The sequence below is a fragment of the Ambystoma mexicanum genome, chromosome 11 (genome assembly GCF_040938575.1).
Source record: "Ambystoma mexicanum isolate Mex_15411 chromosome 11, UKY_AmexF1_1, whole genome shotgun sequence".
Taxonomy (NCBI): domain Eukaryota; kingdom Metazoa; phylum Chordata; class Amphibia; order Caudata; family Ambystomatidae; genus Ambystoma; species Ambystoma mexicanum.
Genome location: NC_090934.1, coordinates 1,352,098,249 through 1,352,112,564, shown reverse-complemented (window position 1 = coordinate 1,352,112,564; position 14,316 = coordinate 1,352,098,249). Strand labels below are relative to the sequence as shown.

General features: G+C 47.4%; 1 protein-coding gene across 5 annotated transcripts in view; it reads left to right on the top strand.

The window, feature by feature from the left end:
* ZNF280D (zinc finger protein 280D) overlaps window positions 1–14,316 on the top strand; it is a 1,333,168-nt gene that overhangs the window by 1,157,281 nt on the left and 161,571 nt on the right. For 4 of the 5 annotated variants that reach the window (XM_069624893.1, XM_069624892.1, XM_069624896.1 and 1 more), the window contains exon 18: window positions 5,693–5,803. The exons of the other annotated variant lie outside the window; for it this stretch is intronic. In XM_069624893.1, coding sequence (XP_069480994.1) covers window positions 5,693–5,803 — 111 coding nt within the window. The remainder of the gene's footprint in view (window positions 1–5,692; window positions 5,804–14,316) is intronic. 5 annotated transcript variants of the gene reach the window in all.

Sequence of the window (14,316 nt, the reverse complement as noted above, 5' to 3'; positions counted from 1 at the left end):
CAGACAAAGATGACAAGCATTACAATGCTTGGGCCAAGAAAGCTTTCTCTGCATGAAGTATGGCCCTAAAGTCAGCAAATGCTACGTGCACGTTGGCCAGATTCACTCACACTAATTTGGGAATGTGTAGCAATGGCGGCTGATCATATCCCCGAAGGGGAGGAAAGAGACTAGATTTTTAAATCTAGTCAAGGATGGGAAAGATGCAATGTGCAAATCCTTCCAGATAGGTCTCAAATATGTTGACAGCATCAGGAGATCTATGGCGGCTAGTACAGTTATGCACAGACTTGCCTGGTTGAAGTCCGGTTTTGCTCCAGATGTGAAATCCAGATTGCTTAACATGCCCTTTGATGGCACACATTTATTTGGTAACCAGGCTGATGAGAGCCTGGAGAAATTGCAGACCTCTAAAGCGGCAGCAAAGTCCCTTTGTCCTGCTATTAAACCGACACAAAACCGGCACATCTTGGAGGGGTAGGTCCTTTTGCTTTTACTCAGTTGGAAGGGGGAGAGGACTGTCTGTTAAGGTATCACGAGCATGCAGCGTACCTGTTGGTTTGGTTGAAGACCTTGAAGTTGCAGCCAGACTGACTGTTGTTTCCAGATGAGCGTATGACACTGGGTACCAGCCTTTCCTCCACCCAAAATGGGTACTGGGTGGAAGATGGACCGACTCCCAACGTCACAGTTTGCTCTCTCCTAATTTTCTAGACGTCGGGACAGTGCAAGCACTGGCAGGAGAGGCGTAAGGACTGTAGTTCTCCACGTGAAGATGATCACCAGGAGAAATAGTGTTGGAGAAACAAGTCCATGCAGTAAATGAACAGATGCGAATAGAGACTGGTGATCCAATACAGGTGAGGAGATAGCTGATGCAGGCTGGCGGACACTGAAATGGCAGGTGCTGGCAGTAGGCAAGGGGATGGTTGATGCAGGCAACTGGCGAGGAGATGACTGATGCAGGCAGCAGACGAGAGGATGGTTGGTGCAGGCAACAGGCGAGGAGAAGGCTGACCAGACTGAGGCACCCAACTAGGGTCCAGGAGGTAATAGTACTGCACAGAGAAAGTGAGGCAGGCAGGAGGATATGGAACTAATCCAGGCAATGGGAACTGGCCACAGACAGGAAGGAACCACAAAGGGGACCAAAAAACAGGCCAAGGGAAGCCAACCCAGGAACAGAAGAACCAACCGACAGTGAGGCAGGCAGGCCGAGATGAAGACCTCCAGGAGAAAAGGAGAAGACCAGGAAGGGACTGGAGGAGCAAGGCTGCGAGCTGGAGAGCAGGAGCAGAGTCATAGGACCGGGAACAGGACAAGACTCGGAGCACCGAGCGGTGCGAGGAACACGATCAGGAACAAACCGCGTTCAGATGCGGCTCGCTCCTGATCAACGTTCCTCTTTATGGGCCGCCAGCACCCGAGAGGCTTGAGACGCAAGCCATCTCGTTGCCAGGCCTGAAACGAGGCTTGAAAGGCAAGCCTTCAAAGTGTCAAGGGCCCAGTCTACTGCGCATGCGCGGAAACGCAAACGCGTTCGTCCGCGCATGCGCAGAGGCATGTCAACACGGAACCTAGGCACCCTCCGGGCGGCGGATCCCCAGACGCGAAAGCGTGGGTAGATCCGCCAGGAGGGAGCAAGGGGAGCAGGAACAGAAAACCTTGGTCTCCCGGTAAGTGGCGTGACACTGTCCAATCGGAGAGGTCAGAAATGATTTCCCCGTGGTGGACGGGGAAGAGGTACTAGAACCGCCCAGCCAGCGGCTGTTTTACCATCAGCCACTGCTCCAGCTGCCTCAAAACCTCTGAGGATTTAGTACACAATACCCCAGTGGGAGGCAGACTCTCACTGCATCTGAAAGAATGGTGGGGCATTACTTCAGATGCATGGGTATTGGAAACAGTTGCCCATGGTTACTGCCTTCCCTTTCTAAAAAAAAAAGCCTCAGAGTCCTCCACCGGGGAGCAACTTTCAAAGTTCCAGATCCGCTCCTTATGCAGGAAGTCTTGGCCCTGCTAGAGAAAGGTGCTACAGAACCAGTACCTGTAGCGGAGAGGAACAAGGGTTGGTACTCCCTGTACTTCCTAATTCCAAAAAAGGCCAGAGGATTGAGACCTATTTTGGATTTAAGAGAATTAAACAAATTCCTCAGGAAGGACAAGTTCAAAATGGTTACCCTTTCTCAGATCCTTCAAGCCCTTTAGCTGGTTGGTATCGTTGTACCTTCAGGGTGCTTAATTTCATGTGCCAATCCATCACAAGCACAGACCGTACCAGAGGTTCGCCGTTGGTGATTCTCATTATCATTTTTGAGTTCTGCCATTTGGGCTGACCCCCACCCGAGGGTTTTCACCAAGTTGATGGCGGTGGTGGCTACGAGTCTCGGGAAGAGGGGGGGGGGGTTCATGTCTACCCCTACCTGGATGATTGGCTGATTAGGGCCAGTTCCCCCGACTGGCCCTGGAACATCACAGCTCCACCTGTCACTTCCTTCACAGACTGGGATTCTCCCTCAACTTTAAGAAGTCTCACATGATACCATCTCTCAAAAGCTCCTATTCATTGGAGCAGTCCTTGATGCATCACTGGGAAAAGCCTCACCACCAGAGGTGAGGGCTCAAGACATACTGCAGATGGTCATCAAATTCCAGAGTGCTCAGTGTCTCCCGGCATTCGACTTTCTGAGGTTGCTCGGCCTCGTGGCATTCTGCATTTTTCTGGTGCCAGAGGAGCACCTACGAATGAGATCCCTCCAGTGGGCTCTCAGGACTCAATGCTCTCAATTCTCAGGCAGTATGTCAGATCACCTTCAGGTTCCAAACAGTCGGCCAGGATCTCCTGTGGTGGGTCTGCAAGGACAACCTTTTGAACGGAGAACCATTTTGGCAACCATGGCCGCAGAAAATGGTAGTAACTCACGCCTCACTCAAAGGGTGGGGAGCACTTACCAACGACCTGACAATCGGCAGTCGCTGGTCTCCATCGGAGTCCAAACTACATATCAACCTGTTGGAGCTGAGGGCAATCAGACTAGCGCTGAAGGCCTTTCTGCCCTCTGTACGTGGAAATAACGCCCGGATAATGACGGTTAACAGTGGCCATGTACTACCTCAACAAGAGAGGTGGTGTAGGGTCACTACCACTATGCAGAGAGGCAATGGAGCTCTGGCACTGGGCAATTAAAGAAGGAATCTCCCTATTGGCAGTTCACCTACCCGGAGTGGAGACTATGACAGCGGACGCTCTGAGCAGGCATAGCAGTCTCACACGAGTGCGAACTAGCTCAGGAAGCCCTTCAAGAGATCTTCACCCTTTGGGGAACCCCCCAAGTGGATCTGTTTGCGACCGATGTCAACCGGAAGTGCGAACGGTACTGCTCAAGGGAATTTCCCCCAAGAGGAGCTCTAGGATATGCATTTCCTCCAATTCCTGTCATTGCTCAAGTTATCAGGAGGTTCAGGAAATCAATGATCTGAGCGAGCAAATTATGCAGCTGCTGCAGGGATAAGAATGCGGATCCTTCTACATGCAATACGACTATGGGGTTATCATTCTTATTACACCTAGCCAACTTGGGGGACCAGGTTGGTACAATCAAGCGGTACCTTGCAGCTTTCTATTTTTTAAGCGCTCCTCTGAAGAGGCATCTTTCTTCAAGATTCCCCTTACAATACAATTCTTAAAAGGATTGACAATACATTTCCCCCAGTCCCATGTCAAGTTCCTACTTGGGACCTCAATTTGATATTGAGATTTCTAATGTGTGTGCTCCTTTTGAGTCTATCCATACCTGTCATGTAAGGTTATTAACCTTGTCCTGTCCTGCAAGACTCCTTTATAAAATCTTCTATAAGGACATGGTGGTTCCATTTAACTCAGAAAATAATTTTACCTTCATTTTATCCTCATCCTGGAAAGGAAGAGGAGAGATTACACAGGCTTGATCCTAGGCGTGTATTGACATTTTACACCTCCAGGATGTCTAAGATAAAACACAATCAACTTTTTCATAGGTTACACAGGCCTCAAGTTGGGTATGGCAATTTCAAAACAAACCTTGTCAAGATGGATTATTTTGGGAATATCTGAATGCTATAGATTAGCAGGAAAGGATCCCCTGGAGCGTCTTAGAGCTCATTCACCCAGGGGCATGGCTACCTCAATTACAGAGGGGTGTGCCAGTTAGAGATATTTGTGCGGCAGCCACATGGTTGTTCATACAAAACTTTACCAAACAGTAGCATCTGGACTCTTCCTCGAGCCGGAAACGTTTATTTGAAAAGGCATTGCTACATTCTGTGCAAACAGACCTATGAAGGAACTTCTAAATTGAGTCTGAAAATTCTCCTCCGGGAATACATACACTGCTTTTGGAGTTTATCATAAAATGAGGACACAATCCATTCGAATAAACAAGTTACTTACCGATGTTAACGTTCTTTCGACTGGATGTTTCTCCCACGTATTCCTCATCGTTCTCCCAACATGACCTGCAGTAGAATTTTCCATGTGATTGCAGTCTTCACTCTTTCAGGAGAAGTAACTGTCAGGTGTAGACTATCCTATACATGTTTTAAAAACGAAATTGAAGCCAGCGGTCGTTGCGTGTGCCTTATACCATTGATGACCTTGACATCGAGACAGAGGCCTCCGAGGGACATAGTCAACTGACGCGCAGAGCCCTCTGCTGGAAAACATTTCTGAAGCAGCTGAAGCTGGATATGGATATATCATAAGATGAGGAATGCGAGGGAGGAACATCCAGTCGAAAGAACGTTACCATGGGTAAGTAACTTGTTCATCTTTACTAACGCATTATTGCAGGAAGTTTGAATAGAAAGTATAATACTCAGCACAAGTGACTAGATGTCGGCCTATGCAAAGCATGTGCATCCAAGCAAATACAAGAATCAGAAAGACGATTACTGAAAAGTTAGGGATTGCCATTTTAATTAATTTTGTAATGTCCTTTGTCAATTCTGGCCTGACAGTGTTTTATGCCCACAATGATGAAGTGGACAGTCAGGCTTCCAAATACTTACTGCAACCTCGAGGACTATTTACATAAGACATGCATTTCAACTATTAACTCTCTGAACAGATTAATGGCCTGACATGTATTCAACAAAGTAAACTGTGAGCGGTTGGGCAGGAGCTCCAATTTATAGATTAATCCTGAGGTGTGGGAGTCTCCTTCGTAAATGCTGTCACCAACCAGCTCTAAAAAGCCTGCCAATGATACTCTTTATTTGAGAATAAATATTTCTGTTGTACAAAATTCATCAGGACTACATACAGGGATCTCTTGAAACAATGTGATACTGGTGTCAGTCTTACTTGCCTCTTCTCTCGCCTGCTGACAGACCTTTTCCTGATCACCTTCAACGACCTGATCAACTGTTTAACCTCTATTTTACAGTGTCTCTCAAGCTCTTAGCAGGTAAGTTACAGTTGTCATTGTGCCCAGACAGGTATTTTATGTAACCATGCAATGGGGCTTCTGCTGCAATCTTAGCGTTATTCAGTATCACTTAAAAGATATTGTTTTGTGGGATGTAGGATCGTTGGCCACTACGCAGGACAGCAACCTTTTTGCTGGTCCTTACTTCAATTCCCACTACTGATTGTACTCTTAAGCTTCCTTACAGGCTTCTGTTTGATGTAGGCCATCTTCTTTATACTCCACAGGTTAAGTGCTGATGATACAGCTGCTCTCTCAACCCAAACCCCTGCTGATTTACCAAACCTTAATGACGTCACTGGCAGGGAATTGGCAGGATCCTCCAATCGTATCCTCAGGTATGGTGGTGATACTTTGGCTGTCCTGGCTGACTAGGTATTTGTATTAGTGAGTCAATGTAGTGGCATTGTTGCCAGGACCCACCGTCTAGGTGGCCTTTGCCGCACTCTTACTTGGTTCCGTCCTAAGGCCAATTTGATGGTTTAATAGTAAAGTGAACATGCTAACAAACACACCATGGTGCACCTATGATATTCCGAACGCTAAGCTTTGTAGAAATTAAAACATTGCTTTCTTGTGGCTTGTATGTTTTTAAACTGTGTGGTACTCTAATCTCATCGTTCAAGCATCCTTGTTATCTAATGATACTATTTATCTGGTAACTTGTCTTTTGAAAACTCTGCAATCACAGACTGGATCGGGTATTAAGCTACCACTAGGGGGCATACGTGCTGCTGTAAAGGCCAGGTTCAACAATTTGAAATGTTATACTGCCATCATGTGCAAAGTAACTCATTGCTAACTGATCGAACTATTTGTTAAGGTTTGTGAATCTTTTAGATGCACATGCTTTGTGTAGTCTCCCAGCTTGTGAGTATTCCATCTTGCTTGTTAGGGAGAATTCTCAGAAATGTGCTAATTCCCTTCTACCTTAATGACCCCCAGCTCTTTTGCTGTACTTTAGGAATTTTAATTTTCATCCTGGAGAGAGTGAGAGCTTTTTCCCACAACCTCATGTATTTTTATTTGATTTGAACCCGGTTTCTCTTTTGGTTTGGAGTCTGACAAACTCCATAGGCATCATCTTTTTACATTGTGACACACAGCACCCTTATTGCAGTGGCAGAGACAAATCCGTTGTATTTCTGCTAAGGTTTAAATACCTTCTTTTGGATAAAGTACTGTTTCCAGGAGTAGTGTTAGGATAGTTTTTCTGAAGTCCAACTAAGGGCTTAGCAAAACCATTCAAATGAGGCGGTACAGGACTCCAATTCTAGTATAAGGCTGTACCACCTGACTACATGGTTGCGTAGACGGAGCAGCCAGGCTTAACTTAGGCGGGAGAGAGGGCTGTAGAATCAGTACAAATGAAATTGTAATACAAATGGTCCAAAGAAACACTGAAACGCTATGTATGTAAAAATAAAGGATTTATTTAAATACGGGTAGGCCCAGATAAATCTAGGGGTAAATAAGTACGAACCCATTAAGTCACAATTATAAAAACACAACACTATACTTGAAGGTACATAGCCCAAAGTATAAACCTTATTTGGAATACCTACAGTAGTTCTAGGGAAGTCAAAAACCTTTTCATGCACATTCAGTCTAGGTCACGCCTATTCTTGGGGAGTAAAAACCAATGGTTACTTTCACAATTACATTCAGTAATTCAAAGGCAGTAGACCCTACCAGTTGTACAGTGACTCTTAGTACACATCACATACTCATTCAACTGGGCAATATACTTTTGGTGAATAGTGAAACACTTATTCTAAGGACAGTAAAAACCTATAACTACTTTTGTGATAACGCACAGTTATACTAGGTGAGCAAAACCAAAGGATGTAATATTCAATGGCAGGTGCTTTTGAGATCGGTGAAACAGATTGAGATAAGCAGTAGCTCTTGTAACGTATTTTTGGATGGCACACAGCTAACTCGAGGTAAGTAAAACCCATATACTTTATGTTACAAGGAGTCCAGGTTAGATCTTGAAAGTGAACCCCAATTTACAGGGGTGCCACTTAAATATTTTGAGGTACCCCCTGATCACGCTCACACCAAATTAAATACACCCCTCTAGGGAATTAAGGACATGAGTCTGTCTTGCTAGAGATAACAAACTTTAATCTTTACAGATCATGGGGATTGGGGGAAATGGCAGAGGACTCTTGCCATTTCCGACCAGCATTCTGTCTTCCGTGGCTGGCTCCTGAAGACTGGTGCTGGGCCTGGGGCTTAAATACTCTTCACTTGGTTACTGGATACCGGCAGAGCTCATCCAAAACTGTTCTTCTTGCCATACAAGGGATGCTGTAGTCTCCAGTGTTGCATGACCAGTTTTACATTTAAACAAACCTATGTACCATACTGCTGCCTCTGCAGGAATACATTGTCACTCTTGTTTAGCATAATTTGCTATGTTATAAACATTCATACATAAACTCATCTTCACGCCAAACTCTCAACACTTCACTCAATAAACTTATTTGATCTGGTCCGGTCATTTCTACAAAAAACACCCTGTTTTCCCATAGTATTCTGTCGTTCCTTAAATCTTTTATAGTCTCCGTTGGCTTGTGATGGACAGGCACAGCTGCTGAGTTACCTCGTACTGGAGCTAGCTGGGCCCCACACTGTGGCTTATAGTCTATTTTTAGTACAGGCTTCATTCTTTCCGGGAAGGGAGGGGGGAGTATTTTTGAGTCATGTGTTAAGAACTGTATAAGCTTTAACATTTACAAATTAATTCAGCTAATGCACCTTATATTTAAATAACTGCCTTTTATTAATGCCCCCCTGGTCTCTTGTGGTGCCTCGAAATAGTAACAGTATCTTGCCCAAAGAAAAGTGCTTGGAAAGTTTGGAAATGAAGGAAAGCACTAGGCTCCAGCCCAAGTATTTCCCAATTGTACAAGTGACTGATGCAGGATTTATAAGGGACAGTTAGAACCACAGACTCTGGGTTAAATAGCACAGGGAAAGTAAACCCTAATGTTACACTTTGCTGAATGACTCAGTTATTCTAGGTAGGCAACAACCTAATACAGACTTCTTCTGGACAGGCAAGCAGCAAGTCAGGGGAAGCAAGACCCAGTTGGGGGGCACTCAAACAATTATCCTAACAAGACTAATCTGGTAATACCAACAGTTGGAGGACACTCATACAATTATCCTGCAGGAATAATCTGGTGAAACCAAAACATTACTTTTGGGAAGAAGTACAACCTAATCACAGGAGAGTAATATACCTTCACATCTACATTCTGTTAGAATGGCAAAACAGTTTCTAAGGAAAGAAAAGATGTTAACCATGCTTTTAAGAATAGTGCATCACACACCCAAGGTAAGTAAGAACTTCTGTAACTGTTCACTCTTAGAGTTACAATTACCAACCAACTCTTTTACAAGTAAGTAACTTTGAAACACGTCTTTTCTAGGCAAAATGCCCTATCCCTTAAGTCTTTACCTTATTCTTGGAGCATGAGTTCTCAGTGGCAGAAGGGGGTCACTAGGATCTAGTGTCCAATAGGCAGTGTCAGGATAGGTTCTTAAGTAGCAAACTTCAGAGTTCCTTAGGAAGACTCTGCAAACAGGTGAGTACTTTACTTCTAGGGTTAGAAGAGGGTCCAGGGACTTCACAGAAGACAACCTAGCAAGATTCTACCAGTGGGACTGGGTGCACTGGATGAGAGGCCTCCCCATCACAGAAAACACCCTGCAGCTACACAGAAATCCTAACAGACTTAAGGTAAGTACATACCCAAGCCCACACAGTACCTCTGCATAGAAGAATATTTTGTCACAGGACGACTTCAGGATCTGCAGCCAAAACCCGGTCAGTGGATTCCTTGCCGTGGTGCCTGAAAACAGGGCTTTGGAAGGAACTATGCAGCAAGGTTTTCCTCATGGCTGAATGCAGTTCTGCAGATTTGGTGCCTTTTCAAGGCGCACATAAGTAGACAGAAAATCGCAATTGAATTCTCGCCGTTACAAAGGTCCTGCACTCTGGCGAAGGCACTTTTCAGACTCGATTCGTGTCTCTGGAGATCCACCAGGATACCCACGAAGATCAGCGAGATTCAGAAGACCATGCACCACACAGTGGCTCGAGGTCCCAGGGTATTGCAGCAACGCAAGGTTGCAACAATGTGTGGGATGGGTGAAAAGGCAGGTTGTCTTGAGTCTAGTGGGTCCCACCAGGCTCTGGGACAGGGCTGTTGTTTTCAGAGTCACCAGATCGATAGGAAGGACTACAGCAGGCTCAGGTTACACAACAAGCTCTCCGGTCACTGGCAATCATCTCTGCCTTTCCTTCATCATCCTTGTTGGGGAGAATTCTGAGAAATGTGTTAATTCCTCTATACCTTGGAGACCCGCAGCACTTTTTGCTGGGCTCTAGTATTTTTAAATGTTTAACCTGGAGAGAGCGAGACCTATTTCCCACTCTCGTATTTTTCTGTGATTTGGACACTGTGTTTCTTTCGACTTTGGAGTCTGACAATCCACTCTAAAGTCAACTTGTTTGGACATCCTTTCGGAGCTGGCTGTGCTGCTGCTGCTACTGGAACCGAAGTGCCAGGGAGAGGAACACCAAACGGAGTGCATCACTTTTAAGTCGGACCCGAGCACTAGCAAGATCCTCCCGACTTCCCTGATGCAGCACTGACCAAGCCTGGGCCACCTCAACAGAGTGCTGGACCTCAGAAGCAAGGAAAGTCTGAAGTGGTATCCGAGAAACGCAATGTTGCTAGCTGCTGTCAGACGCAAAGAGCTGAAACGCCAAAGTGCCACTGAATTAAAGTTTGCCCTTTGCTGTCGCTGACTGTCCCGTTGTGTTGCAGGAGTCTGCAGAAGTCCTCCCTCTTGTCCCCACGACTGAGGCACGGGAACAATAGGATCTGCAGAGCCACATAGGAACAAAAACCAGCAGGAACCATTTCTTCTAACCAAAGGTACTGTATAGTCTAAGAGAACTTACCTCTGGTTGTTGAAGCCTTACTTCATCTCAGTTGTCTTGTCTTGGTTGCTTCTCTAGAGTTGCTTGCATCTTCTACTTCTCACAAGCCTCCCAGCTTGTGGCCCTACATTGATTCTACTTTTTCTACAAAGACTTCTAAAGCATTGTGCAAGACTTTTATTCACCTACAAGAATTGTTTCAGCTCACCTAGACTTTTGCCCAATTGACATTGGCTGGCCTGGCTCCCTGAATAACTCTTCTTTCCTCTGACATTGTGTTTAACCTTTCCTTCCTGGAAGGGGTTAACTTAATTTGCATTGATGGTTCAAAAATACTTACCTGTTTCAGAATAATTGTAATCTCTTGTTTTATTCTGTAACCCTTTTCTTTGACATGCTTCTAAGTATTGCTCTAAATGCAGCAGTGATATATTAATGTCCAGAGTGTCCTAGCTATTTAAGTCACCTGAGGGTGTAGGAAGTGTCTGTATGCTATCACCAATGGGTGTATGCTGATTTAGAGAAACTAAGAGTGTGTATTTTAGAGTTTGTTTGTGTTACTATTATATTGCCCCTTCTGAGAAGGCTTATTCAAACTGACTGTTAAATACATTTATAATTGTATAATCAAGAAACCTTGTGTGTAAGAATTTATTTAGATACTTGTCACTGTGAATCTCTGTGTAACCCCCTACTGCTCACATTGACCCCTCTTGACGTAATCCTGGCTGCTCAGCCACACTACCAACATGTGTAGTTCAGACTTGTACTAAAGGTTGGGTTTCAATTGCCAGGAGGTCAAGGTTGTTGTAGTGCACCCAAAGGGTACTGCTCCAAATCTTGCCCAACAGCCTGGCTTTGATGAGAAACCGGCCACCGCCCTGGCCAAGAGGGATCGGCTGTAGAGAAAATACTGGGTGCCAGAGTCCGCACGAAGTGCCTACGTTCAGAGCCTTCCCTGGACTCGGCGGCATCAAGGAAGAAGTCTTCTAACACACCCTCTTCGTCCTCCGTCCCTCTGGATAGCAATGGGAAGAAGTTGCATGCCATGAGAAGAAAGGTAATCTACCTGGCAACATCAACGGTCAAGGCGACCAACGCCCTTGCAATCCTGGCCAGATAAGACGGGGAGCTGTGGTATAAGATGGCCCCACTGCTGGAGTTCCTACCTGACGAGAAGCGGGTCGAGACACTTTCCATCCTCCAGGAGGGGGAGGTGGCATCGGACCATCGCATCAAGGTGGCCCTGGACGTCACGGACATAGGGTTTCGACAGATGGGAACGTTGTCTGCCTCCCTTGTCGTGGCTGGCTGAAAGCCACCAACTTTAATCAGGAAGTCCGGACTAGGGTTCTGAACATGCCATTTGACGGGGACAACCTCTTTTAGAAGCCCATCGACGAGTCGTTGCAGGCCATTAAGACTGACACTGAGACGGCCCGCTCCTTGAGCACTCTTCAACACCGTCCGTCCTTTCGTACATCCGGCGGGAAGTCTGGCAGATCGTCGACGGTTTTCGGCGGAGGGTCCTCGTCGTATCATCAACCCTCTCTTTCCATGAACCAGGAGGCCTACAGAGGCAGTTTCAAGGCTTTCGGTGGAGGTGGCCGTCGTCGCTCCCAAGGCGGCAATCAGCCCCTGAAGCAAGATTGAACCGGCCAGGACATTGGGCCTCCACCCATGCACCCGGTGGGAGGCCGGCTGGCAGGCTTCGTCAGCGAGTGGAAGGAGATTTCCACCGACCGATGGGTGCTGGACGCTCTTGCCCACGGACACACACTCTACAGTTCCAGCTAAAGTGTCCGCGAATACTACCGGTTGCCCGGCAGGAGCAGCACAACACTTGGCTCCTACAGGAAGTACAGGCCATGATAAGAAAAGGGATAGAGCTGGTTACAAAGCGACTCTGGAGCTGCAGAGTCTACTCCAGATACTTCTTAGTAAAGAAGACCGGGGACTGGAGGCCCATTCTAGACCTGCAGCGTCTCAACGAATACCTCAAGTCCCAAAAATTCAGGATGGCTGCGTTGCAGCACGTGCTCGGCCAACTGGAGGAAGGGGACTTCTTGAGGTCGCTGGATTTAGAGGATGCATACTACCATGTCCCCATTCACGAGAAGCATCTGAATTTCCTGCTCTTCGTAGTACAGGGAAGGCACTACCAATTCAAGGCCCTACTCTTTGGACTGGAGTGAGCGCCCAGGGTGTTTACGAAGGGCCTGGCACCAGTGGCGGCCCATTTGCATCTACAGGGGATACACGTGTACCCGTACCTCGACGACTGACTCATTCGGGCCAAGTCAAGGGATGTATCCGTCGAACACACAGAGGACCGTCCGGCTGCTGACGGATTTGGGCTTCTCTGTCAACTATCAAAAGTCCTGCTTGATACTATCGCAGAACGCACTGTTCCTAGGGGCCAGGCTCAACAAGGGTTCCTGCCTGGCGGATCCCTCGGAAGAGAGGGTAGCAGCCATGGTTGGCACGGTGCAACGGCTGTTGGCACTCGAGACCGCCACAGTGCGGACAATCAAGTCACTGCTCTACATGATGTTGTTGTGCATCTACCTGATCCAGCTCCGCAGGTTTTGGATGCAACCCCGTCAAGAATTCTTTGATGCTCTGTGGATCCAGTTGTCCAGAAGCTTCATAGACAAGATTGCTCTCGATGAGGAGTTCCGTGGAGCAATAAGATGGTGGGGCGTGCGCTCCAACATGGCCGGGGGCACAGGTTTCCAGAACTCCCTGTACCAAGAGACTGTCACCACGGATGCTTCCCTGGAGGGCTGGTGAGCCCACACTGGACGTCTCCACGCCAGAGGCCTGTGGCTGCCAGAGGAGAGTTATCGCCACATCAATTTCCTGGAGCTGCGGGGAATGTTCTGGGCCCTCAAGTCGGTCCTTCATCCCTAAAGGGCACAGTGGTGAGGGTCTTCACCGACATTGCCACCACAATGGTCTATATCAGGAAGCAGGAGGGCACCAGAACCACAGCGCTCTCCAGAGAGGTGCAGGACTTGTAGCACTGGGCCGTCGCCCAAGAAATGTTCCTCATCCCATTGATGGGAGTCAAGAACACCACTGCCGACTCCCCGAGCAAGAAGCTGCGCTCCTGCCACGAGTGGGAACTCTGACAGAATCAAGTGGACTGCATCTTCCTCAAATGGGATAGACCCCAGATCGATCTGTTTGCGACGGTGACAAATTCCAAATGCCAGAAATACACCAGTAGGTTCCACCAGCTGAGAAGCATTGGGGGGTGGGGGTTTCCTTCCCTCTGGAAGGCCTGTTTCTGTACGCGTTACCTCTGTTGCCTCTCCTGCTGCAAGTCATCAATCAACTTTACCAGTGCCGCTGCAGGATGATCCTCGTCACCCGGCATGGCCGAGGCTGATTTGGTACACGGATCTTCTCAGCCTGTCAATTTCACCTCCGGTAAAGTGGCCAGTGATCGCAGATCTTCTCGCCAGAGAAGGAGGCGCAATCATACATCACGACCCAGGGTCGCTGAACCTGAAGGCTTGGCTTCTGCAGCCTTAGAGTTTGGAGGGTACGAGTTGCCTGCGGACTACAGGGAGGTCCTTGCCTGGGCCAGAGCATCGTTGCCTCTTTTGCAACGTGGTGCCGGATGCAGAAGATCAATCCTCTGAGGGTCACAGCCACGCAAATTCTGCCGTACTTGTTGTCCTTGGCCAAGGCCGGGCAGGTGCACACCTCTATCAAGGTGCATCTGGCGGCTTTCTCCTGCTACATCAGGTCTCCACATCGGTCTTCTTTGTTCCCACCGTCTCGTCAATGAGTTCCTCAAAGGACTGTTTGGATCGTTCCCGCCGGCGACAGCTCCTGCCCTGGCGTGTGAACTCAACTATGCATCGGGCCCCTCTCAGG